Genomic DNA, 27,799 nt, shown 5'->3' with positions numbered 1-27,799 from the left:
AGAAGTGGGTTTAATATTATGTATATTATTTATACAGTGCGTGCAGAGTGAAACATAAAGACCAGCCGTGCTGATCCATGGATGAACATACGGAAAAGCAGAGCTTCAAAATAAATGAAGTCACAAGTACTTTTCTTTCCATTTCCAAGTATTTTAGAATATTTGCCAAAAGTTTAAAGCTACATAATAAACAGTCAGTTGATTTGTGTAAATGTAATGAAAACAGGAAAAAAAGAGGAAAGCATTGTATTTCATGTTTCTGCAGCTGAACTTGGAAAAACTGGAAAAGCTCTCCTATTTCCTAAAAGCTTGAAGCTTGCTTTCTACTTACATTTACAAGGTTAAGATCTGGGGCATTTTCATGTGTGAAAGAAAAAGTGCAAATATATATTGCTGTATTTTTGCCAAAGTTTTGATCTTACTTTTAAGTGTGGTTTTAATTAAGCATGTGACTACAAAGAAGACATCTATCTATATATATTTATTTTTCTGATTATTCTGTAACAGAATTACTCAGTTTATCCCTTTAAAAACATGCTTCTCCTAATTCCTTTTCAGTTTAAGTTCTCCTAGCCAGACTGGTTTTATTTTATTTTTTAACCTTTAATTGTTATACTCAGTGTTTAACTGACATTTTTGTACCTAGTAGGTTAAAGCAGCAGTTCAGACCCACTCCATACCTACAGCATTACTTATTGGGGTATGCTGATTGGGAAAAATAGGAAAATTGAGAACAAGAGACTACAGCTGATTTAAAAAAAAATACTTAGAAAAAAAGCGCTTAGATGAGTATGAATGGAAGATATGAAGTTTTGTGAAGTGTATTCATATAAGTCAGTTAAGGCATTTACTTCAGCATTTTTTTTTTTTTGAACAATTTTTTGGGGGGCAGAGGCATTCCTTTGCTCCTAGTCATGTGGTTCTAGTTTGTTTTGTCATGCTGCAAGATCCAGTCCATGCTGTGCACCTTCCTCAGCCATCAAAGCCAGAAGTACCTCAGAAGTTAAGACTCCAGCACAACACTTGAAATTATTTGAATAGTACAAACACACTGTCTGCTAAAATTGAGGAAGGAACTATGTAGTAAGCAATAATTTTAAAAGAAGACAACTTTACATTTCTTCATTGCTCGTGTCATGAACCTCCTGTCAGGCCTCCTGGTATCATTTAAAGGAAGCAATGTCTGTATATTTAGGAACACTATTTAAGAAAGTATAAGCAATGGGCTGATAAAAATAGAATCCAAGCAAACAAAAATCGAGAAGCAAGATTTGTGTATAAAATTGAATGTGGCTCATGATCTTCCTCTTATGTATCGCTGTCCTTCCTTCCCTTCTTTTTGTTTATTACTCTCCCTTATCAAACTGAAGTTCTAAAATTTTGCCCACCCTGAAGTCATGGGAAAATTACCACTTTGCTGTCTGTGTAGACCAACAGGAAATATATTTGCTGCAGTAAAAAGTAGCTATATTAATTTCCAGTGTGTGAAAAGCTGACCATCAGGATTAAAAAAAGACAGGTGTCCTATGTATGGAAGGCTAAAAATAACATATGGTATGTGATGGAGTGGGCAAATTGCAATCTTGTTTTCTTTGACTGATAAGGACACCATGAAACTGCAGGAAGTGAGAGGACCAGATTCCAAAATTGCAGTTCAGACTCTGGTTGTTGCTTTCCCTTTAGAAGAACATCCTGAATCAATGATTACTGATTATTTTCCGCTAGTTTCACCCAGCTTGACTCTCTTGCCTCTTGCTCACATTCTGACTTTCACAGAAGGGAGAATAAGAGACGATTGGCAGCTGCTCCCCAAACTCATAAGGTCTAGCATGGAAATAGCCTAATCTGGGAATACAGAGATCCTTACACAGTGCAGCTGGCTCACAGCCAGACTCAGCTGGAGCCCAATGATAGGATCATATTCGTTGCATTTTTTCTGAATTCGTTTTTATTACTGAGGACAGCTGTACGAAAACTGGTTTGTTTTTTTCTTAAAAACATCTCTTTTCTTTCCAGCTTAGATCACAGTTCCTCACATCTAGCTGTATAACATGCTTCACAGCTTCTAAAGGTGTTGCCAATAAACAGAAAAATGTGATTAGGAGAATTTTAGTTTGAGGTGGAGACAGTACAAGCAGAGGAGATATCTCTGCATAAATATCTAAAGTGGAATAAAATAGCAGCAGAAATATATAAATAGGAAATAAATGCAGAAAATAAAAAAAAAAAAAAAAAAAATATGATAAGATCATACTGCTTAAAAAAAAAAACAAAAACATGTTAAAAAAAAAAAAAAAAAAAAAAAAAAAAAAAAAAAAAAGTAAACTCCAGATTTTTTTTCTGAAGGGTAAATGCTGGTTTGTAATGCGTAGTTACAGTGTTAAAGGAACCTTTTTGATATTTTTACTAAATATATTGAACTTCAGTATAAGTAAAATCTAAATTTGATTCGAAAACTAAGCAGCTTCTGAACGAAATCTCTTTAAATAGCACAAGATGCATCTGAAGCTTACGTACCTATTTGGAACAACGACAGTCTCCAGATATACTGAGGACTGGGAGGTGGGAGGAAAGAAGGGAGTCACTACAGCAGACTTCTGCGTATCCAGATACATAGTAAATGAAGAATATAAAGCTAAATTCACTCTTCCATGTGGAATTGTGGGTCAACGGTACCAATAGAAGGGAAATACTTGCTTTGTGCTCAGGACCCTTAAGCATATGTTCACCAGTGCCTCTTGAGCCAAAAGATGTAGCCACCTAAGTAAAAACTGTAGGGCTTTTAGATTATAATGTTTATTTGAATAAAAATTAAGAATGTAGGAACTTAAGAACTTGATAGAATAGCAGGATTATATTTTCTACAGCCTTAGCCATTGCAATTTCCTGAACAGGTCAAAGAGAAACAATTTGGTGGAAAAAAATGTCTGATAGAGACTCTTGTTCTTGGGTGTCTCTAGTCCTGTGTTGCAGGAAAATGTGTTTCATTGTTGGCTTATAACAAAAGTTTAAAAGCCATTAGGTAAGAAAATGAAACGTTATAGTCCTTCACTGAACTGTGATAATATCCCAAAGCCATGTTCATAATCATATCCATACTGTATGGGATGCTATATCATTACTGAATATTTCGGTAAAATGGCAATGTTTTTATAAAAAGAAGCATTCTGTCTCCAGGACAAAGTTTGCCTTATTTTCTTATGTAGCTACATTCCCATTAAAAATAGGCGTGAGCTATGTCTTGCAGAACATTGAGCTCTGTCAACAACCACTGAAGCCAAAGGGAGATTTCAGTCTAAAAAAAGCAAGCAGAATTTGGTTGCCTAATTGGCCGAGCATTGCTCTTTGGAACTTATGGAAAATTAGAAAATTTAAGCTGCTCAAAACACATAATAAATAGATTTGAGAAATGTACATTTTTACTATGTAACAATAGAAAGATGTTTTGAAATCTTTTGCAATGAAATTGTGCTATGATATATTACCTATGTCTTAACGTTTCTTTCATTAAAGCTTTTCAAGGTTTATAAAAAACATCGTGATACTATTTATTTAGACTTAATATAAATAATTATATTTGAACATATTAATCATATTAAGCAATAAGCAATAATTATTGTATTTATTGCCTCAAGTTGGGTGGTACTGCCAAATAAAAACCAAATACTATTTTCTATTATTAGAAATATATAAATACTATTATTTATAATTATAAATTATTTGAAAAACTATATACCCATTTCAAAAATTATATATAAACAGATAAATGTAGAAATTTTGTTATAATATTGGTTTAACTGATACATCTTTCAAATTTCAGGCTGTTCTCTTTAATATATCTGTTGCTACCTTTATAAAAGCATGGAATTGTAGTCACTGATAGCAACATGCAGCTTTTTTATCTTTTTCTCTCTTTCTCACTACTTTGGCTCTGATGAATGTTTCTTTCTCAGATATAAACATTTCAACCAATTACCCAGTGTTTTGCTGCCATTTAGAAATTAATTTCAAATTGGTAAAAATAGGAGTGCTGACTTTGCAGATATAACAACCAGGTCACTGTTTGCAAAAAAGAATACTACAAAATCTTGTCTAACAAAATGCAAGCAAATTAATTGCCCACCAATAAGTGAGTTAACTATCGCTGACTTCATGAAACACTTCCAAATGTCAAAGAGGCCTTATAGGTCAGAAAAGGTTGAATGCCTCCGGTGCGTATTTGTCTATCAACCAGAAAAAAAGGGATCTCACTTCATTAAAATTACTATTCTTTTTATGAAGAAAACAGATCAGACATCCTCCAACTCAAATCTTGAATGAATTCCAAGAACTGAATCCTTTCTGAGTGCTCTCTGAGAACAAATCTGAGATAAATTTTCAAACCAAATAAAGAATATGAAGGAAAGTGGAGAAAAAATTACCCTGTATCCATTCTTATCAAATGCAGTTTCAACTGCCAACAGTACTCATCACTCCTGTTGCTAATGATGTCACCAGGAAAAAAAAAAAAAAAAAAAAGAAAAAGGAGAGGAAAGAAAAGAAAGAGTCTGCATTCAATCTTTTCCTTTTACATTCGCACAAATTTCTCAGTTTTGTTAGCAAAGGAGTACTGAAATGAGTAATTTCTATATCAATCCATATTTTCTCACTTACTAGTTGCTAGCTATTGGCATTCCCATACTGTTCAATATAGCTCAAAATACCTTAACTCAATTATGATGAATGTTACAGAAATCAGAGAAGCTATCTGTAGTCAAATAGTGTTTCTTTTTTTTTCCTCTCTTAATAAGTTATCTACTCACCAGACCAATATATTTAAGGGAAAATAGGAGGCCTTACAATGGTCCAAAGTGCCAACCCCAAGAAGCAGTTTTACTAAATCCAGATAGAAGTTGCACCAAATATAGATAAAGTAAATTCAGAAAGAAAGCAGTTTTCAGAAATTATATCCTTTTTTTAACAAACTATATAGACAACAAGACACAGATGATTTCTGGAGAAAAGAGCATCTCTGCATGACAAAGCCTGTAAGGGAATAGAAGTTGCGGAAAAGAATAGTGCACCAAGAATTTTTCTTCCAGAATAAGTTGTAAATCTGTAAAGTCTACACTGAGCTGGCAAAATACCATTTCAAATCTAACTCAGTAAATCGCATACAGGTGCATTTCTCCACACCAGAAGGCTGAAGGGCTAAGTCATCTTTTCCACCATATGCTACAGTGGTTTGGTGGAGTCTACCCTAGATGTTTTCAATCTGATGTATTACTTACTAAGCTATTTCCTTTTTAATTAGCCTGATAGGATTCTGCTTGCCAGGGGACAACACCACTAAATTATAAGCCTTTAAAGACTGCTACAAAGGAACAGCCTTTAGTGAGGCAGCAGGAGTGTTTGTGTGGAGCACAGTTCAGTCAGGCTGGAATTTCTGCTGTTATTTCTAATCTCTGTTTCCCTTAATTTTTCACTGGATGTGGAGAGGGTGGGTGGACTTCTTTTTCAATATATTCTGAGATGTAGAGCAGAAATAAAATAATATTCAACTTTTTGGTGAGCCTGTGCTATTGTCCTCTCTTCCCTGAAAGAGTAGACAAATTCCTGCTGAAAGAACTGAAATAGAATATTAGTCATACTTCAGCTCAGTTTTCATATAATGCAATTTTTGTTTTCTTGACTAGTATTTTATCATTCTTTCAGCTGCATCTAGTTCTTTTTAAGAAAAAAAGTATATATATTTATTTCTATTATTCTAGAATATAATTTTTGACATATTTTTTATAGACATAAAAACAATGATCTGTTCAGTTATTCCCTCTTCATTCTTTTTTCTATTACCTCATCTCCGCTCTCAGTTTGCAGAGGATTAAGGAGGAGGAACATCTGGTTTCACTGATCAAACAGAAGTGGGTGTTGGTCACTCCTTCATTAGATAAAATGTGTGACAAATTCTTGCCCTGGAAATATTTGCTCAGAGACACATGGTCTGTCTTTACAACCACTATTTAGAATGTCATCAACTAAATTTTAGCATGTTTACCAAGTCAATACATTTATGGAATTGAATATGCAATGCTAAATACTATGAAATTGCTTATTTATTGCAGTCTTCCCTGTCTATAGCGCGTATGAAAGTAGTCATTAACCTAGGTGATCTTTAAAGCAGTGTCAAGAGTTCATGTATGTAAAGTGATGCTGGATAATTGTCATAATTTCACAGAATTTAAAATTCTATTCTGAATGCCCACTTCACTGACAGTTAAACTTCACCGAAGCATCCTAAAGCCCCAAATTTCTGTTAGTTCAAAGCATTTCAGATTTTGGAAGCTAAAATCAGTGTGCATTTGGAGAGAGATTAAAAATCTACCTAAGGCCATAACAGACAGGAAATTAATTAGGTGAGCGTTACAGCTATGCTCATAGCAAATGGCAAATGTGTTGCGATGGGTATGGGGGAAGTGAGCAGGAAGGCCCAAGACCCCAACAATTTAACCCGAGGAAATACTTCTATTTCAGCCCAGAAAACTGAACAAGTGCTAACCAAGTAACACATGGAAAAGATTTTCTGCACCAACTCAAAGGACAACCCTATCTCCAAAAGTGGCTAATCTCTGATTCTTCTGAAAAAAAAAAGATAAACATATCCACTTTTGACACAGGGAAAATACTTCCGTCCTAACCAATGCTCCTCATTACGTGAGAACCTGAAGCATGAGATTTAGTTACAATACTTATTTTAATGAATAGTTGGATATGTGACACTCAGTAAGGGTAAAGAGGTAAGAGCCGTTCTGTTCCTCCCGTGATTTGTAAAGAAAGGGATGAATGGCTACTGCATGTATAGGAACAAAGGCCAGGACATTTTACGTTATCAGTCATACTACTGCGTTGGTTATTTCTCCCAGATACTGAATCAAAACATATTCAGGAAAATACATATTGTCATTTCAAAGGCTCCAGATAATGGCAACTCCACTACTTCTGTGGTAAGCTGTCCCAATATTTAATGACTTTCAGTGTTAGGAAATTGCCACTTACTCAAGGTTAAATTTATCTAACTTCAACTTCCTGCCATTTAACCTTGATATAGCTCTGATAGCGAAGTTGAAAAGTCTCCCACTATCTTTTCCACATCTTTTTCATATGTAAGTACCTATATACAAAGATCAAGCTACCTCTTCACTTTTTTTTTTTTTTTGATAAGCTGAATAAATATAGCTCCTTCAACCTCGTACCACAAGGATTCCTCAGTAGTATTTGTGGCCTTCCTCTGAACTCTCTGCAGTATTTTCACCTATCTTGAAAGTGTAGACACAAAAATCAGACAGACTGTTCTGTGCTGTGTATGTAAGCAAAGTCACTTTACTACTCCTCCTTGATATTCTTCTTTTCATGAATTCAAGAGCACATTAGCTGTTCTTGGCAGAGCACCACATTGCTATGGTAGTATTTTGTCACTTTACCCAAAGTTCTTCTCTAAAGCCTAAAGTTATTCCATTTAACCTTACACACTTAGCTGGGGCACTAAATGAGGTACATCCGTCAAGTATTTGGTAGTTCGAGTGAACAACTGTCTGAAACTTTGTCTTCTAGGGCATTTTCTTGTACTTGAGGTATAAATTGTGCTCCTGATTTCAAGATATCCCGCTTTGGGTATGATTGCATTAAAATATATCACGTTAGCTTCTGACCATTCACTTGGTGAACATTCCATAACCTGAGTACATTCAGAACATTTATTAACCTATTCTCTTTATTATTTATGTATCAAAGTCCTTTTGTGTTATTTTCAATCTTGGAAAGAAATTAGATGATCGTTTAAATCACTGATAAATTAAAAATCTATCTATTATATCAAGAACAAAAATTAGGAAAAATTTCAGTAAAGGAGGATTCACTGATGCATACCTAATAATAACTGTACCATGATATATGTCAGCAGTTTATTTTTACCTTAAAAACTCACAAAGTACAATGTTTCATTAAATTGCTATGTACTAATTCAAATGTCTTGGAGAAAACTGAGTATTCTGTGTCAGAATAATTATTCCTATCAGTCAGTTTTATATGTTGTAACAGACAACAGGTTTGTCTGACAGGACCCTCCATCCATAAAATGGAGTAAATGGCATTAATTACTTTTGTATACTTTGTAAATGTGATCGTACTTGAAGTTTAAGGTCAGTTTGGCTGATTGATAGAGTTTATGAATTGATAACCATATGAAATGAATTTTCCACTGTATTAGAGCTGCCCTTTGCAAGATAAAAGACAGATGGTCAGGAGAGAATGAATCAATAAGGAGGAATAATTCTATTATGCCAAAGAAATATTCCACCTGTGTGGTAATTTGATGGGGTGAGTAAAACATTCCAGTTTTCATCGTACCAGTGGTTAGATTCTGCCACTTTCATTTATGATGGAAAGTTCTTTTCTAAGTGAGGACATCTTAAAGTCTGTGGGGCTTTTTCAGGAGTAAAGGTTCTCCACAATAAGGTGTTACTCATCATAATTAAAAATACCAAAACACTGAAGAATGACAAGTTTCAGTTAATATTTTTGTGGGTTTACAAAATGCCTCCGTAATATTCTGCTATTCTGTTACAATGTATGACTAATAATTTTCTATTTGACTGAGATCCAGCTAATAAAATTATTTCAGATTAAAAAGTGGACTAAGAAAGAAGCAGCTCTTGGAAACAGGAAGCAGCCGGCAGCTCCGCTGGCCGTGGGTCCGCTCCCCTGCCCTTCATTCCAGAACGTCCCACACTCTCACGCCCTGCTGAAGCACCGCAGAAGGCTGTTGGCCACCTAGGTGTAACTCTGTAGGGACAGAGAGAACTCCCCTAGGATCTCCTTTTCTTCTGAAACCCACTTTCAATTTAGTGTGTCTTTTGTGTTCTTTAGGCCAAGCGTGTCTGTTGTTCCACCCACCAACAAAGCCTAGACTGTAAACTCAGACTATAGAGAATTATCCTTCCTTTTCTCTGTGATCCCCTTTTTTTTTCTTCCCTGAATACTATGACTGGAGTCATTGAGTGAGAGGAGTTTTATCTGGGATTTACTCTGATGGGAGCCTCACAATAAGCTTTGACAAGCTTAGCCTGTCAAAATCAAGGATGCAGGATGCCCTTGGCTGTCAGGACTCAGTTGTGTGTAAAGGTAGCGCAGTTCCCCCACAAAAAATCTTCTGTTTTTGTGTAGTACTTTTGTACTATCTGTAGCTACTCTTTCACCTGGGTATTATACTATAATCTCCATGCTCATCAATATAAATCCTTTAATTTTAGAGATCCCTTATCCAGTCCCTGCAACTTTCATACATGCTAACCATTATACTTGTATAATATCATAATTTATATTGCTAATAGTTTCATAGGACCTTAACGAGTTTGTGTCAATCTAAGGTCATGCAAAGTTGTGACTCCTAAAATCCTGATCAGTTCAATCACCTCTGCTTATTAACTCTGAACTCCTGAGGATGAATGCCTGTGATTTCCACATGCAGTTGTTACTGCTTGCAGAATATTGTCAGCATATTTCACATGCATTAAATCAGGGAAATGTATTATTTCTGTCACTTTAGGCTGGATATTTTGACAGAAGTCACAAATTGCTAATCCTTTAGCAAACCCAGACAGCAGTCTGACACAGCTCCAGATTTTAAACATATTTTTACATTGGAGCCCAATATGTCTTAGTCATTTAACTGTGGAATAAAATGCATAGACCTGAAAAATACATCTGAATTTGCAGGGAGGATTTAATGTCCATAATATTTTATGCACTCTCATCCCAAAGGACGATTGATCTTTTCAGTATGTCACTGAATAGTAAAGAGGATTGAAAACAGATCCTCAAAAGAAATACTACCCCCCAAATAATCTTAATTATGTCAAATAGTGGAGAACTGACTATTTCAGCTAGTTCTTTGAGGATTCTGCTGCTAATGTTGAATCCCATTTGGGCTGAGAAAATAAAATTGAGTGAACATGGAGGGTGTAATTTTCAAAACTGGTAATCTTCGGACTATAGAGCAATGTTTCGCCAGTACTTGGATTTACTTTGGAAAATTATTGCTTTGATTTTTTTTATAAGCTATTATATTTTTAAAGATTTTTTTTAACTGCTGGAGCATTGCAGTGTTACTCACCAGTATATCTGTGTGCCTGTGTTGTTACGCTCATGTAAATAGTCTAGTAGCTTTCAAGAGTAGTATATTAAAGTATTTGAAGAATGGAGTCCTTCATATGAACTTCATGGGCTTTAGGATTTTTGCTGGAGGTTATTGATTCATTTTCTATTGGTTTTAGATTTTGAATTTCTTAAACAAGGTGTTTGTCTTCAGTTTTCTAATTAAAAGTATTAGCGGTATCTGAAAACATGTTGTAGTATTCTATTCTGTTTGAACAATTGTTCATTTTTTATATTGATTTATATCAAACAGGCACCTATCTAATATCCAGGATTATAATTGTCAGTGTGTTTATATGGCTTATATACATTCTTTTTTAATAGGCTAAATTTTGTCTACTTGAATATCAAAGACTGTATGATAAGAAAAATCTTTTCAGGCTTGATCCAGTATGTTATTTTCTGTTGTTAAGTAAAGAATAAATATTTTACAGTATATCACTTTTACCACGTGCCTTGTTGATAAGGCAAATGTGCAGATTAAAAAAGGTCATGGAGTTGAGAGTTCATTTTGGAGCTTTACATTTGAGTTATATTTTATGCTGATTTACAGACATGTTCTGTGATTTTTCAGATTTTTTTAAATGGTATAGTCAAGGTTCATCCTTCCTAAAAGAAGCCACTGCATAGTGTATTCAATTCGTCTCTATGTCAAAATAAGAATGTAACGATAAGTGAGTATACAAGAAAAAAAAGTTTAAAAAAAAAAAAGTTTTGATAATATACAGAAAGAAAGAATACTTCTGAAAAGTGTCATGTAAATTTATACTCAAAATATTTAAGTGCAAAAGATATAATGAAAACAAAGAGATGTGTTCTGTGAATTGCACTTCGTTGTCTATTGGGATCTCCCTGGATTCACTCAATATTTAATTTCTCACATCTGAAAACAAATCCAGTGACAAAATGCTCTACAAAGCCTAAATTTGATTCATTTTAACCAAATCACATTGAGACAAGTTCTTTGGTTCCTTAGGTCATGTGAGTGTGCATGAGTGCGTATGAGTGTGCAAACTGCTAAGTTTTTGGATGTGCAATGTTAAGATTAAACCAGCCTTAAAAATACAAATTAGAACATATATATATGGGCAACAGATGCTTTCTTTGAGTAGGAATTGCACACCTGCTATATTAAATGTTTTAAAATAATCTTTTCTATAGAACAAAATCTGTTACTGTCTTAGAGATTTCTTAAATTACATTAATTCCTATGGAGCTGAAGATTGTCGGTGAACCTGTAAGGTTACATTCCTGTTGGGTGCCTAACTTGATGAAGTTTTTAAATCACAGTCTTTCCCATGGCTGGCATTATTATCTTGTTTCTTTGTTTTACAATAATATTTAGAGGGAAATATATTGACTATGTGGAACTAGTAAATGCAAGAATAATATCCCCTGTTGGGGACAAGGGCCTTGGTATAGTTCTTATCAAAACCAAATGAAAAATTGCAATGGACCTTAATGTCAGTGTTCTGTGAGAGGATATAGCCTGCAATCAAAAGTTAACCCTTTGTAACTGAAAGTAGCCCTGGTACTCTTGTGCATGTGTACAGACGTGCAAGGAAATTCATCTGAACACACGGTCTTCTGAGTAGGAATGTGAAAATCCCCTCGGCAGCCCTTGCAAACCTCCTCCATTTGCAGCTCTCCCTCTCACCCTGGGCTTCAGTCCTCAAGTCTGATGAGCCTAGGGGAAAACTCTCTCTACTAGGTGTTTTGGTTGGCCAGCTGGTTCATTACGATGTTCTTCTCTCTCAGGATCAGAGCAATTCATCTCTTCCCAGAAGTCTTTCTTCCTCCTCAAACAAGGCTCTGTGAAGTCAATCTTTGCTGTTGATATTTTCTTCTTCGATGTTTTAGGGATTATTTTAACAGAAAAAAAAATAGAGTGAATTATATCACACTAGCATCACTTGGCTTTTTTCATACTTTCAAAAGACATTCATAATTCCTCAGAAGTGATGCAGCCTTGTTTTACATTTCCCTCTTTACTGGACTTGGCAGGTGAATATTCTTAAGGTTCGTAATAGTGCTCTTTAAAAATGCTTGAAAATACATGACCACTAATATGCAAAAGAGAAATATCTCTTGCATATAATGTTATTCTTATTTTATGTCCATATAATTATGAAATCATAACTCTAAGACTAAATTTTACCCAGTGAATTGGAGTAATAGTGAATATACCCAGTGTTAAGAACTATATTCACAAAAAGTTGACCAGTCACAACACTCAATATGAGTTACTAGCCCCCAGCATAAATTATCTGAGCTTCTTAAAAGAAAAAGAAAAAAATGCACAGTTTTGCTGAAGAGTAGACCTTGGCTATACTGTTTGAGAGTATATATACATAGTTAACTAAATAATCAAAGATTTCAAAGTAGTTTAAATTTCCTTTAAAATTGCCAATATGACAGGTTTATTTACTTATCTACCTGGAAAATATTAAAAGATGAAAGTGAAAAATATTCTTCTACAGAAAATCGAATTATTTTTTATCTTAAAAATAATTTCATTAGATAAAACAACCAAAGTCCCTACAAATTTAAGTCCCTATTTTACTTGAGAAGATATAGTCATAGTTGAGAATAGGCATAGGTGCTTTGCTGAATAGGAATACAAGTAAGCATATGTTTTAAATTAATCGCATGCACAAATGCTTTCCTGAACCATAGCAAAGCATGAGAAAAAGCATTTTTCTGCAACAAAAGTTAAATTCAGACTTTAAATTTAAATGGCTCAGATTGACCTTTTTCTTCATTATCATTTATAACCTACATTCTTCTTCATTGTCTAAAATTATCAATTCACATCGACTTAATGATAAAATGGGTGTTGTCCTTGGAAATAACTTCTTTTTCTTTTTAAACTACATGATTATTTTAATAATAGTTGAAAGTGTATTAGATTTCCTGAGCCATAGACATCATAAATCAAACCCAGAGCACCATTTTTTTAACAAACTACATATATGAATTAGTAATTCCACTCCCAGTCCTCCATATGTCTCTTTGCGTGACTTTCACCCTAACCACTGAAAAGTGCCTGTAAAATAAATGGCAATGTTGAATTGCTGAGTTGTATAATCTGTGAGGAAACTGTCAGTTTATTTCTGACATTTCTCGAAGGGGAACAGCAAGAAGGGCTAGAATTATGGTATTAGCCTTCAAAGCTGATTATTAATGTGTAACGCTTATTTCATTTAAATTGGCATCCTGTGGAAGCTGACACATCTAACTCCCGATCTTCAGTTACTTGTCCCAGTGCAAGGAATAACTTATTGCAACCATGGAATATTTGATATTCTGTCCTAAAAGGTGAAGGTGGAAAATCTCTCTTGGAAGGAGTCATTGCTTACATTTTACTGTGACTTTTCAGACAGTTTCATGCATCTGCAAGCGTTTATGAGATACACATCCTGCTTTGTGTCAAAACTGAAGTTCACTTAGAAACTTCTCCAAGTTGCACTGAAATCCAATTTTTGTCTACTTTCACTGTTAATGGTTTATATATTTAAGCCTCAATCCTTATACAGAAATTCCAGCTGTTTAAATACAGATAATGAAAGGACACTGTGTATAGTACCTAATGTTTTCATTATATGGTTATATAGTTAACTATAAACATATATGCACCGTGAATCATAAAATAGATAGGTTTATCTCTACTATTAATTTCATTATGATTCTCAGAGGAAAGGTTCTCTGTAATAGTAGAGGAGTTAATTGGCGATCACAGCAAAACTCCAGTTTCAGTTAAGTTGTTCTGTATGCAGATTTCATGCATATAGTAAGGTTCGCCGTCTCTGTTCAGGATTTCTCCTGTGGAATTCCTGTGCCTCTGAAAGAAACGAGTCTATCGCATATAATCAGCATTTGCAGTATTGCCAGTGCTTTGAGGATACAAGAAATTTGGCTAGGTATTTGCAAATAAAGAGGCAGTGCACATATACTTGGAAATGTCTGATCAGCTTCTGTGGATAGTATAGTTTCCGTAAAGCGCCAGGCATTGCTGGACAGCGGAGAAGACATGCACATAGCTCCACAAGAGCTGCTGTCTTTAGTGTGAACATGCCCTGGGCTCTCCTGTGAGGAACAGCCTGGGGAACACGTGGTTTCGGGCAACAATTTAGTGCAAACCTCTTCTGTTATCTTGTGAGTTTTACTTTGATCTTTGGACTTACGCACTCACCTCAACATCTTGGTGAAACCTATCATTGCTTTCTTTTTCCTTTTCATTGTGGTACTATGCTTTGATTTGAAGTGACACAAAATCCTTCCATGTCTTCTGGAAGATTGCCATACCGGGCTTAGTTTTACTGATATGAGGACTCTTAGCGGGGTTTTATCTAGGGAAGATCTGGATATAAAATGTGGTTTATGATGCATAGGTGGGATCTATTGCCCTCCAATACAAAATATTCAGCTCCCCATATAGGATGAAACATGAACCACAAAATATGAGTAATAAAACTTCAAGTACTGATTCAAAATATTTTTGTTTCCACACTTCGTCTTGTACACTTTACTTGAATATGCTTCTCTTAAATCAGTTTTAAATTTGTTGTTTTTTCCTTTCATTGGCAAGTCCATTTTTGTTTTATTGTGAAAAAGTAGACAACATTAGGACTAGAAAAAGAATATTAAATCTGTAACTCTCAATTTATCTCTCTATTTACTGCTAAATCTTCCCTTCCAAAATATTGTGTTTTTTTTCTTTATTGAACTGATGTATTGACAAATAGTTTAGTCAATATCCTAGAAGAGAAGCTTTTTCGTAAATAACTGATTAGTGAAAGCAAGCAGGTTCTTTTTAGAAATACTACATTAAATCACATTTTATGACAATAATGGCTCCCTAGTCCATTTGTGTGCTTTCAAAGTTTTTTCTTCCCCTTTCTGAGTTCTCCTTACTGTTCTTTTTCTACTGTTGACCCAAACTATTGTGATATTTAGTTTCAAAACAGAACTGGTATATGATGTTTAAAAAGTATGGAATGGGGTTGATATTTCCACACACAGGGAGATATTTCCTCTTTGCTTAACGTTTAACCAACAGTGTAGTGGGAACAGTTACTACCGATGTGTAATGGAAGCCAAGTCAGCAGAAAATGATATGCCTGCAGTACCAGGCTCTACTCAGGATGACTTTTTTTGCTGCATCATCTTCAGCTTTAACATCAGTCATTATACAGGATAAAGAGCCTGGGTTTGGCCAACCCAGGAGCTTCTGGACGGGTGAGATTCTCCGTGCCTTCTTACCTCGCAGATTTTAAGATTATTACTAGTGTTTCCTGGCTTTTGTTTGTTATTTTTATTTTACATTGATTTTTTTACCTCATGTACGTATGAAACAGCTGTTTCATTTTTACAGAACTGCATTCTCCGTTACACCCCAAATTTATGGAAACTCTCCAACTACTGGGATTCTTACTTTTTGATCAGAAGTTGCAGCAAAATGGCATATATTATTTAGATAGATGGGAACAGACAACAGGCACATCAGCTTGGCTGATCTCGGAGCTAAGGACTGAATAATGTTATTGTTTTGGAATGGAGGGGCTTGTGACAAATTCAGAATAAATCGGTTTAAATGAAACACACAGAGAAATTCCATCACTCGTGATAGAGTGGGAAATAAAATACAATTTTCCCACTTTCCTTATATCCTTTCCGGAAAGTCCTTTCAGGACTTTACTTCGCTTTTTTATTATTGTTTCTTCTGCCAGTTTTCCGTCTCATGCAATGAACAATACCTCTTCTGTTTGCTCCTAGTAAATACTTTATATTTGCCTTAGGAGAGCATGACTAGCATAGGTGAAGCCACCAGGAGAGCAGGGAATATTGCTATTGGTCTGGGAGCAGCTGCACTTGCTTGGGAAGGGGCAGGTTTGGTGGGCGGGATTTTGTAGCTGGGGTTTTGTAGAGTTGTTAGGCGGGATGTGCCGACGTTAGGTGAGTGATCTGGAAGGAGAGGGACAATATAGCTTTACAGAGAGCAGACACAAAGCCAGGCTTCTCTGTCAATGAAAAGTAAAACTACCTCAAAATCCTAGGTGACTTGGGGTCTTGTCACATGTAATTTTATGCCTGACAAGACATTTGCCTTTAGCATATTAACAACCTGAGTCTAAGATTAGTTTACTTGAGTATGTAGGTTGAATTTCTCTGATATGTTGACATAATCTGTATTTCATTAGCTTTTGGAGTAAAACCGTGATGTAGAACTTGAACTGCTCAAATAGCATAATGTGTGTTAGTCACAGAATTGATGGGTGGCATAACTGTATGAAGTGTTCAAAGATGAGCTTTCTGTCTATTTGGCTCTTAATTCTTCTTTTTTTTCCTTCTGTGTTTGTGATTTTTTACATATATATAAATGCAAAAAATAATGAGACAACAATTTTCTGGTAAATCTACTGCAGAAATCACATCTACTCTGAAAACTCTAAGCAGAGATTCATTCCTAAAACATACGTGCATGAAGAAAATATATAAAAGTCTCAAAACTACCAATGGAAGATAATACAGCATGATATAATAAACAACTACTCAAAAAAATGTTTAAAAGGAAAATACATTCCATGGTTGGATCTCTATCAAACGTTTAGATAATTTGGAGAAAAGATAGAGGAACCTTTATTCTCTGCTACCATAGAAATGAAACTCTATTTTTGGTGCATATTTTAATGACTTTTTTGGGCAATGCACACATAAAAATGCTTTGTAGAAATTTTCATGACAAATATATCAGTAAGTAATCATAATTGTGTTTTCTCCCTAATGAAGTCTATCCAGAACAGAGGTATAATTAAGTTAAGCTGGTTTCTAGTGTTTTTTTTTTTTTTTTTTCCTTTGCCTACGGGGTTTATGCTGTTTTCTGTGATTTTGTTTTAAAGGATCATCTGTTTCAACTGGAATCGCACAAATTTGAGAGAGGACGAGGCAGGTGCCCTTTTGACCCAAGTTCTTCCTTCACCTCCATCTTAATTGGTAATGATCTTTATGTCACAAACTTCACAGTCTTGTCAATCTGTCATCCTAAACCTCTTTCTTCAGCACTCCAAGGCGTTATCAGACTTCCATTGCAACCTTCCACATGTCAGACTTAATCCTAATAGTGCTACCCACATTAATTTTACATTCCAGGCAGTGATAACTTCAGCAAATGTGTCTCATAAAAGTGAGTAGATGGTATATTATGCGTGCCATTCTGCAGGGGTTGTTGGCTGTCATGTAATTTTAAGAATAACAATTTCCTGTTTTCCTTCAAAGGACAATGGTATGTTTAGCTTGGTCTTTTACACCTGTGAGAAATATGCAAAATTTAATATTTTCATCTTCAGAGACTTAATCTGAATAGCAGGCATCCTATAAAAATATTTGCAAGTTTAATTTTTCATATCTGAGGCGTTTGTTATTTCTATAAAATTTTTAAGTTCAAAATAAAAGATTTTTTTCAATACCTTCTAATAAAACTACCTAAAACTGATGATTCTCTGTTAGGAGGGTTGATCTTATACTTGCTATCTATAAAAGCAGAATTCAGTCTAAGTCTTACAGTGTCAGAAAACTGCTGAGATAGCACTTTTCAGGGATAAAAATTGTTTAGGATTTAAAGATCCTTTGACATTTACTTTTGACTTCAAATCTTAAAATTGGATCTTAAAATCCGACTGCCAAAATCTCTAATTATGAACTAAAATGATTTAGGTGACCCATAGCAATATGGAGCTATTGGCCGTGAGTGACAGACTTATTTTAACAGGCTAGATTTATTCATTCCTTTACATCACCAAACTACTTACAAGAAAAATCTCTACTAGTAGCATTAAATCTTTCACGTTTTAGCAATTCATCAAAATATTGCATGTTATCAAACATTGTTTGTCAGATTCTTAATAATTAATGGCTTAAGTTGTCATGAAAGAATTAGAAAAAAAAAGTATTTTGACTGACCTTCCAAAATCCATGATATAAAGATTGTTATGTTTTTCCTCCACTCTGGTTTCTAAATCATTTCTGCAATTTTTAACAGGTTCCAGTCTTAGCTTGGCATGGGAGCAAAGATTCATCCCATGGAATTTGCTGTAGGCCTGAAACCTCATGGTCTAATCTTGAAGTCCTTTACTACCTTTACTCAGATGTAACTAAGTAAATAAATTAACCTGATCATGTTCCTGCTGTGAGAGCAATGTGAATTTTATTTGCTTAAATGGAAGCCAGATTGTCCTACTGAACACCTCAAGACTGATGATTAGTGCTCATGTTTCTGGCCTATTCATTAGTTTACCTGAATTGTCGGAGGTCCTGTGGATCCTTATAGTTTTACCTGAAAGAAATATTCATTATATAAGCCCTTTTTCTGATATATGGTGGTTCTTGGACGTCCACTGACAAATGGTTATAAGGTCTAGCTCATAAAGCTAGCAGTTCGGTAAAGCAGCAAGAGAAGCAGGGGGAAGTGACGCATTTTTATCGAACCACTGATACAACTGCAAAGAACAGACAAACTTTCATCTTTTCATCAAGAGTAATAAGACCTGAGAAAGTTGTTTAGAAGCTGCTTTCTAGGCCTCCATCGGGCAGTCCTGTCTGCTGAAGTTTACAAAACCTATTAGACAACAAGGGTAGTCTTGCAAAAATAGTCAAACCTGCCCACATTTCTTTACTGACAATACAAGAATCATAAGAATTTTCTTTACAAGGCTGTTTATTATTTTGACACAAACAAGATTTCAAAATTAGGCAGAATGCCAGTAGTTTCCCATGAAACAGACATTTCTTAAAATATCAGCTTCATTGAAAATGTATTTTCTGTTAGAAATAAAATTAAATCTTCTCCAATAAAGTCAGCTTTCAAATATAAAGAATAAATAGTTTGGTTACAACTATTTCTGAGAAAATTCAAGTGACCAAAGAATGATATTTAAAAACTATATCAATATTCTTAATGGCGTTTATTTCTTTCATTTCAATCAGAAGTAAACACTACTAAAGAATATGCTAAATAAATTTGTATGTTGGTGTATTCAACTACCTGGAGGCACATAGTTTATCAGATAAACAGAATTAATTTCTCAGGCTTTTCTTCAGACTACAGAATTTAGATCCTTTAGCTTTGCACATATCAGTTTGAAGAGGTGGAAGACTTTGATGAAAATATGGCATGTTTTAAAGATTTATTATCTATTTATTTAATTATTATTTATTTTTAAATGAAGTTCACCCCCCTAAGGCTGAGTGTACTTTAAAGGAAGATGGTGGGCCTGTCTGTGTTGTTGGAGCTGTCAACTGCATGATGTATCCATGAGCGCTGGTCCTCCAGTCATCCCTCCCAAAGCTTGGAGGTTCCCTTCCTCTTTGCGAGCTCCACTTTTTAGTACAGAAATTGAATTTGTAGCCGCAGGAGATCGGACCACGGTCTGGCCTCCTCCAGGAGTGGAGTCAGAGCATCCCTGGAGACAGCTCCCAGGGCTGCCCGTGGCCTCGGTCCTCCGGCGGAGGATGCAGCCGATGTGGGTGTTCTCGATCAGGTTTTACACAAACTGGTTGACACAGGCTTTCATATCGCAGCTTTGTCCTTTTTCTCTCTCGTAGAATGATTCAAAATATGCTTCCACCTCCGCATGGAGCAGAACCAGTTCAGGTTCAGGAATACACAGCAGTCTGCACCAGGGTGGCAAATGATGAAGAGGGTTAGGATTAGACTAACAATGAAACTTTACATACCTTGATACGAGTTTAAAAGCTTTTCAGCTTGAAAGATCATCTGCAGCCTACCTAATTAGAATCAAATATACCTAGATTAATTCAGGAAGAAAGAGGAGTTCTTGTGCCATATCTCTTCATGTATTTCAACACTTCCGTTAAAATCCTTGCTTCAACAAAACAATAGTTTGTGACTTGGCTTTAAAACAAAATATCTATGCTGTAGTAAGTTTTATTACAGATTATATGATCCTGTGGTAAAGTAGCTTGTGATTAATTTTTCAATTTATGAACAATTAAGTTTTAGAATTTATTGTCAGTATCAGGAAACAGAGTGGATGTTGGATGGCAGACAAGTTGAATAAAATGTACGTGTTTAGATAAACTGAATTTAAAACATTTGACTTTCATTTCTAATGAACACTCCCATCTGCTTTCAATAGCCAAAACTGCTTTTGATATCAGATCATGCACACTGATTAAATTAGACCACAGTAGTTCTTGAAAGCTGATAAATTAGTTTATGCCTGTGTGTTTTGATAGCTGAAATATTTCATCAGCAAGTAGTGATAAACTGGTATTATATTTAAATATTTTTTACATCAAGAGAATCCATTCTGATAGTAGTCTCTGTTATAACAGTTTTAGAGCAATTTCATATGTTTCTGTCTTTATTTTCTTTACTATAGAATAAAAAAAAAACCCTAAAAAATCACATTTTTCTCTCAGAAGAAAAGACAGAATAATTGAGTGATAGACAGAAAAAAAACCTAATATACTAGGATACTTAGTTATTCATTGGCTCAGGAATAACTAATCTCTTTTGAATTAGTGGTTTTCTACTGTGAAAAGTACCAGTTGCTACAAATGTGAATTCATATTCTAATTTTAGTTGTGATTAATAAAAAAATAGAATGGTAGACCTGGCTGACAGTGAGGGAAACACAAGACACCCTGCTTGCCTTCTGCTCTTTTATTCATCGTAGAGTTAGCCACTCCACGGAGAGTGGTACAATAGGGCTGTCACAAAAAAAGAAGTACTACTGAGAAATAATAGCTTATGTTTCCATTACTTCTTTCAGTCTGAAGCAGATACACAAGAAATGCTGAAAACAAATGAAGGAAACCCGCTTCAGAAGCGGAAGCAGCCTGTCTATCAGAATGCAGAATGTACACAGTAAATGCTTTAAATGAATGCCTGTCCATTTGAATATAAAATATATCTAATAAAATCTAAAATAATCAAGAATGTTTTCACTGAGAGTTGAAAAGTAAAATCTAGTTGTAACAGGGTTCAGTCAATATAATTGTCTTTACTACGTGATAGAGATTGCTATTGAGAAGTAGAGTTGGTCCGTTGGTGAGTCTAGGTATGAGACGGAGAAGCGCCGTCACATGTCTCCTCAAGGAGAACGTTGAAAAACCCTAAATGGACACAAAAAATGAAAAAATATCTTGTCTGATTGTGTTCTTTATTCTACCACTATTAACAGTAATAGATAGTGCACATAAAATGTAAAAAGAGTCTGACAGTTCGGGGGCTTCCGAAAAACAGAGACTCCGGTAAGGACTGCAGTAGGTATTCTGTAGTTCGGCTGTATCAAAGACAGTAAACATGGGCTCTTAATTAGTAATAGGAGTCACCCTAATGTAAAGCATGGCTTTTAAATTAGTAATAGGAGCCCCCCTAATGCAAAGCATGCATGGATATTATAGCGAGAATAAAACAAAAGATACTTCGTCCATCATATTTGCTGCTGAAAACATGTCACAAAATTAAGTTGCATGTAGTGAAAAGAGATTAGAACAAAATTAGACTTGCATATGAAAGGCATTTTCAGGGTATTAAAAAAGGTAGGTATGAATAGACCTAAATCTGGTGAAACATTTCCTTAAAGGTTTTATATGTAATCATATATATGCCATGTACTAATTTAATTGGCATATCTTAAAGTCTTCAGAATGATCATTTACATTATGATTTCAGAAATACTGTGAACTCACCCACTCTGAGTAGCATATATGTTAATGGTGTACAATTACAATATCCAGACACTTAATTAAACAATTAAAATAGAGAAATCAAAGAGTGCTACACGAATTTTGAATTGTTATCAGTATTTTCTAAGATTTTATGCTTCTGTTTGTGTCACTTTAAGGTTCATCTCTTGGAATTCTTGTTTTTTTAGAGGGAACAGGTTGTATTTGATTTCTTTCATTTTTCCCTCCAAAAATTATGGCAAAAAGTAAAAATATTTTTAAGTGATCCCAGTTAAATTTTCATGTACTTGCTTTCTGCAAGTTAATAGTACCTAAATGAATACTTAAAAATGATCTTGTTTTCATTTGAGCTAAAAGTGTTATATGAGGGCCATTGGATTTTTTCTTTTAGTTGGAGAAACCGAGCTGAGTTATCAGTTAGATTTTAGCAAGTAATTTTCAAATGCATGTTAATACAAACCCTCCTGAAGCTAAATTTTGACTATAAGAGGGAAGGAGTGGTGAAAGCTCCATGAAATTGCTCAATTTACAGTTGATTCTCACTGGAAGATATTAGTTTCTTAGTGTGATTGAGCAGCAGCATAAAACCCTATGACCAAAAGAGGGGTGAGTTGTTTGTAGCTAGTAGTAGCTAGATCTTTTCAACGGAGGGAAAAAAAGTAGAAATCTAGCCTGCATTTTTCAAAGCACAACCTCAAGGAACTTCTAAACATGGAAGCACCTGTAAAAATCTGCCAGTGTTTAGAATTTTTAATATAAAGGACATGATCAAAAGCCTATTGAAGAGGAAAAGTGAAGATCCTTTTAATGTCAAAGTATAAAAGTTTTCAGAATTCTGTTGAATGTTTTTGTGTTGAGATCTTTACCAACCACACTCATCCGTATCATCTCATTGCTTTCTTGAGTCCTTCACCTGTCTGTTCATACTTGTTACTTGTTTCGTATTTAGCAGAACTCCAGGGTAAAAATCAGATTTGATTTCTGTATCTTTACGACATCTTTTGTGGAACAGTACAGAGCCAAGTCAATATCGACACAAGAGATGTCTAATGCTCCTCCCAGGATGCCACAGATAAAATCAGTGATCAGCTACTCTGGCTTATGGTGGAATGCCATACCAGCAGTTACGTATACTGATACTTTTTATATGTGTTAAACAGAATGAATAAGCTTCATATCAGAACTTCTGAATGTCTAGACTTCTAAATGCCTGCCTTAATCACTAGGAATATGTGAAGAATCCTTTGCCCTGGCTTGATGCCGTTTCCATGCTTCACTGTCCTGTTGAAAGAATAGAAGCATCATGTTTTGTATAACTGCACCATAATCTGCAATAAAAAAGTCTGATCTATTTACCCAATGTAAATTTTTAAAGGGGGATTTATGACTAATTCACTAATTGTAGTTATAAACATTGTCTGGAATATTATTCAGACATTGGCAAGTTTTACTGTTTAGGCACCTCCGAGTTGTTTAAAAAAATTAAGCTATAAGTTTCGGTTAACTTCTGATGCTGTAATTTATATTTACTTTTAATTTCACTTGCCAATATTTTACAGTAAACCACCATCATCTATTTTACAAGGTAATATCCATTCTTCATGAGGTGAAGCCTAAGGGAAAACTATGCTTAGCTTTGAAACAGCAGAGGTCTGTGAACCAGCCCCAGCTGCCAAACTCCTCTACATTTTTAGACTTGTGGTGCCCTTAAATTCGTATATATCTCTTAGCAGAAACAAAAGTCACGCTTGCAGGGAGACCAATGAGCAAAACTTTTGCTTTCGCTATAATCTTTAATAAATGCCAACAAATGTTATTTGAATTGACCACTCGTGTTTATTTTGATTAGGAGGTAGGAAGTTGTCACTGAAACTTTCACTCAGATTATCCAAGAACTGGAAATAATTTCTTTCTTCCTTTTTTTTTTTTTTTTTTTTTTTTTTTTTTTTTTTTTTTTTGGTGTAGTTTATGCCTGCTATGTTATTTGATAACATAAGGCTGCCACCTAGTGACCATAACTGTCTACTTTTAATATTAGGCCTAAGATATTTCTAATATAATCCTACATGTGTATAAAATATATTATTCTTAAAGCTTGGTCAGTTAAGAGAGAAATGCACTCATGTATAACTACAATGTAGAATTACTGCTTGTATTTCACTGAAAATAAAATATATCCAGTATCACAATTCTATATGGGTCAGACAGGCCAGATTTTTTAATATATGCATCCCCATATCCATTTTCATTTACATATATAGTTTCCCAATTACAGACAGCTTTTCCAAAGTTGTTGGCACTCAATATTTTATTATGTGTGACATTTTACAATGCTTATTTAATTTGTGAATGCCACCTAAACCCTTTTGAAAAATCAAACATGACTTCTGCTCCCATGAATTTTTCAGCAAATATTCACCATCGTTTGTGCAGGATGGAAGAGATCTCAGGTCCTGTCCCTGTGCTGATGAATATTTCAAGGATCTGAGAGCATGTTATTGCAGTAGCAGAGAAAAGGAGGATCTTTTCCTCTGTCTTATCAGCTAACAAGTTATGCCTGTGCAGTCGTTGTTCCAGATGAAGTGGAGTAACTCCAGCAGGCTGCCTGGAAAGACCCCTCAACCTAACAAACCTTTCTGCCTGTTTATGGAATTCACTTTGCACCGCACTTTGAAACCTGCTGCTGCATTTTAATCTCATTTTCTGACCCTTCTTTGTCCACTCATCCACCCCTTCTCTCCCCAAAGTTTCTACGATCTTTTTGCTAGCCATTCCACATCTCTCAAATACTAATAAAACCAACACATCCCCTCCAGTGCTGGGACTAAGCAATTAACTGCTTCTCATTAGTAGGACTGGGATGCTTCAGGACATGCTCAGAAGCAAAGCCTGAAGCAAAGTGAGAGGTCTTTACGCTGGTAATCATTTAAGTGCTGACAAATGGTAGGTATCCCTAGGGCTAGTCATCACCTAGGCAATTTAGTTGCTCGATGTTGCAGTTAGATGATATTTTAGCGCCTGCCATTTGTATAAGTGAATCTATCCCTAAGTCCGTGAGTCAGTTTTGAAAATGAGGCTGAGCCCATTAATGAAGTTTCAAAATCTTGTCTTCATGCTGTTCCAGCTGCAAATGCATTTTAGTGCAGACTGGAACAATGTCTATACACTCTTTAAAGTATATATAATTTACTGACTCACTTTCTCATCTGAGCAAAGACTAACGAGCCATGTCTTTTCCCATCATAGGTAATGAAATTAATAAGTAGAACATTATCAATTTTTTTCTTTCTTTTTTTTTTAATGTACGGAATAGAACATTATCAATTTTTTTCTTTCTTTTTTTTTTTTAATGTACGGTCTGTAGGCGGTGAACTTTTTACTGGACTCTACAGTGACTACTGGGGAAGAGATGCTGCTCTGTTTCATACTATGAATCGTATGTCACATATCCGAACTGAACCTGATAACGAACGTCTGTTAAAAGGTACAGGAAGTTGAAGAAGGAAGAACATGGAACCAGAGGTGTTTTGTATGACTAGAAAATTTCTGTTAACCAGAAATTAACAATATATTATCCAGGCACACCTTATCCAATTACACATGAATTTGATTAAACCATCTTTTTAATGAGATTCTTTTGATTTCAACAAAAGTCCCTGCCAGGATGAGCAAATTGAAATCTTTACTCTGTTTACATATTGGATTTAGCAAGTACAACTTTGGAATCCTTCAATTTTTGATTTTAAAAATACTTTTAGATTATAATTCAGAGCTTCTACTTAGAATTTCTAGATGAGATAATTCCGTCTTTAATTTTGTAATAAAACAACTGAACTTTTTGCCAAGTTGTGTGCTACAGAGATGTCATGCAATAATATAAAATAATAAAAATATGAATATTATACAGTTAAATGAAATTAAATGTTAAAACATATTATTTTACATAAAAACATCAAAAATTTCAAGAATAAAAATATTGAGGAAATTCAAGACTAAAAATATTGGGAAGTCTAGAAATGTTTCTTACTCTTCTATTTGGAACAAAATTGAATTTCATAATGTTGAAATTTCCTGTCAAATGGAGAATCAGAATCTTGATCTTTCTTGCTCAGTTCTTGATCAGTACTATTAAGTACTGATATATTTCATCTTAATAGTGACAGAGCTGCAGCAAGGAGAATCAGTAATCACCTTTTAATAGTGATTCTTGTGGAGAACATCTTTTCAGTGAACCTAGCTAGAAAGGAAATGCAAACTTTTTTTCTAAAATTTCAGGACAATTTTCTCCTAAAACTGAAGGAAAGAGAGAAAATAGTTCTGCTGCATGCTTTTTCCTCAATGAATCTGACTTCAGACTTCAATTAAATTAATTTTATAAATATATGTTCAAAATGTTCTTATATCTACTTATATCTAGTACTAAGACCTTTGCTGAACTGTTTGTTTTAACTAGTCATATATAGTTACCAATAAGCAGGTAAATGTTCTCTTCTTCTCAACCTTCTCTGGAAGTTTTCATTATTTTAAATTTAGGATTCTTGAAATTATGACCTCAGACTTTGTTTTTAGTTTCTTCTATACTTGAAATTTTAAATTTGCTACTAAAGAATACTTTTAAATGCACTGAGCCACTTCAGAAAATTATCAAACAAAAATTCTATAGCAATATCTTTTTTAAAGAGTATTTTCAAATAGAACAAGAATTTAGAAAATACTTATGATGCCCACTGCCTCTTAAGAGCTCAAACCAGTGGAATGAACGTCATTCTCATTTAAAGAACTAATTTGCTTTGCTTTGCTACAGTCCAGTTCATTGTTCTGCTTGGTTTGGGGTTAAAAGGCATACAGCAGAGACCAAAGTTCAAACTTTGCAGTTTCAATTTTGCAGTGAAAATTCAAAACATGAAAATTTCGGCTTTTTATTTCATGACAAAGGTGCACAAAACTTCCTCTATCTGTAAGTCCGTACACCATCTATTGGCTGAACTATCAGAACTATCAGATCTTTATCTAAAAGGTTGTCTGAAGCTGAAGTTGGCATTCCTGTGTATGATTTGTATGGGACCAGAGACTGTTATGTCAGTACACTGCCAAGTTTTAGTCTAACCCAAACTGAAATATATAAACCCCAGAGAACAGGACTGGAAAGAGATCTTTTTCTTGCATATATACAAAGGAATATTGATTTGTGAATTGAAGCTATAAGAATAGTTTAATACTAATATTTTCCACATGTTCTGTAGATACCCACCCACGTTAAATAATTGTTTTTCATATTTCCATCACCCTATTCCCCAGTAGTAGCTCTCTGACTGACAGATCTTTCATTCTTTCATTTTATTTTTCTCTTTACTACTAGTTGATTTTAAAGATTGAAAAAAAGAATGTTTTAATTAATCTTATCCTCAAATCATTTTTGTTTTCTTTTAAAGAACCAAAATTTGTCGGCTCATACATGATTCCTGACAATGAAGACCACGATGATAACAAAGTATATTTCTTCTTTACCGAAAAAGCATTAGAGGCAGAGACAAGCACTCATGCCATTTACACCAGAGTAGGACGTGTGTGCGCGGTAAGATTCTTTTCCTTATTCCTTAGTTGAATGAAGAAAAAAGCAAGCTCCTTTTTTTGGTTCTTCTCCCACAGGAAAATGTGGCATCAGTTAATGTAGGTGAGATACAGGTCTGAATGAAAACCCTATGTCTAAACATTCTCAAGCATTAGAAGACTCTCAATCCAACCCTAAATCTAGGCTTGAAGCTGAATTCTGCTTCAGGGAGGGCAAAGTTCAGAAGTCTTTAATTTAACTCCGTCTCTCTTCATGCTTATATGTGATATCAGTAATAGTAGTTGCCCAGAGGCCTCATTTACAAACAGATTCTCCGTTCTGATGATG

At 34.7% G+C, this 27,799-nt stretch overlaps 1 protein-coding gene across 1 annotated transcript in view; it reads left to right on the top strand.

Annotated features, from left to right (window-relative positions):
* Positions 1 to 27,799, top strand: part of SEMA3E (semaphorin 3E) — a 137,272-nt gene that overhangs the window by 80,468 nt on the left and 29,005 nt on the right. Inside the window, exons 5-7 of the mRNA XM_085325988.1 lie at positions 17,088 to 17,181; positions 25,265 to 25,384; positions 27,333 to 27,475. Coding sequence (XP_085182114.1) covers positions 17,088 to 17,181; positions 25,265 to 25,384; positions 27,333 to 27,475 — 357 coding nt within the window. The remainder of the gene's footprint in view (positions 1 to 17,087; positions 17,182 to 25,264; positions 25,385 to 27,332; positions 27,476 to 27,799) is intronic.

This window comes from Rhea americana, unplaced genomic scaffold (assembly GCF_003343005.1).
Source record: "Rhea americana isolate MKP2758 unplaced genomic scaffold, rheAme1 scaffold_1, whole genome shotgun sequence".
Taxonomy (NCBI): Eukaryota; Metazoa; Chordata; class Aves; order Rheiformes; family Rheidae; genus Rhea; species Rhea americana.
Note: the sequence above shows the minus strand (reverse complement) of the source record. Positions and strands in the feature narration are given on the sequence as shown.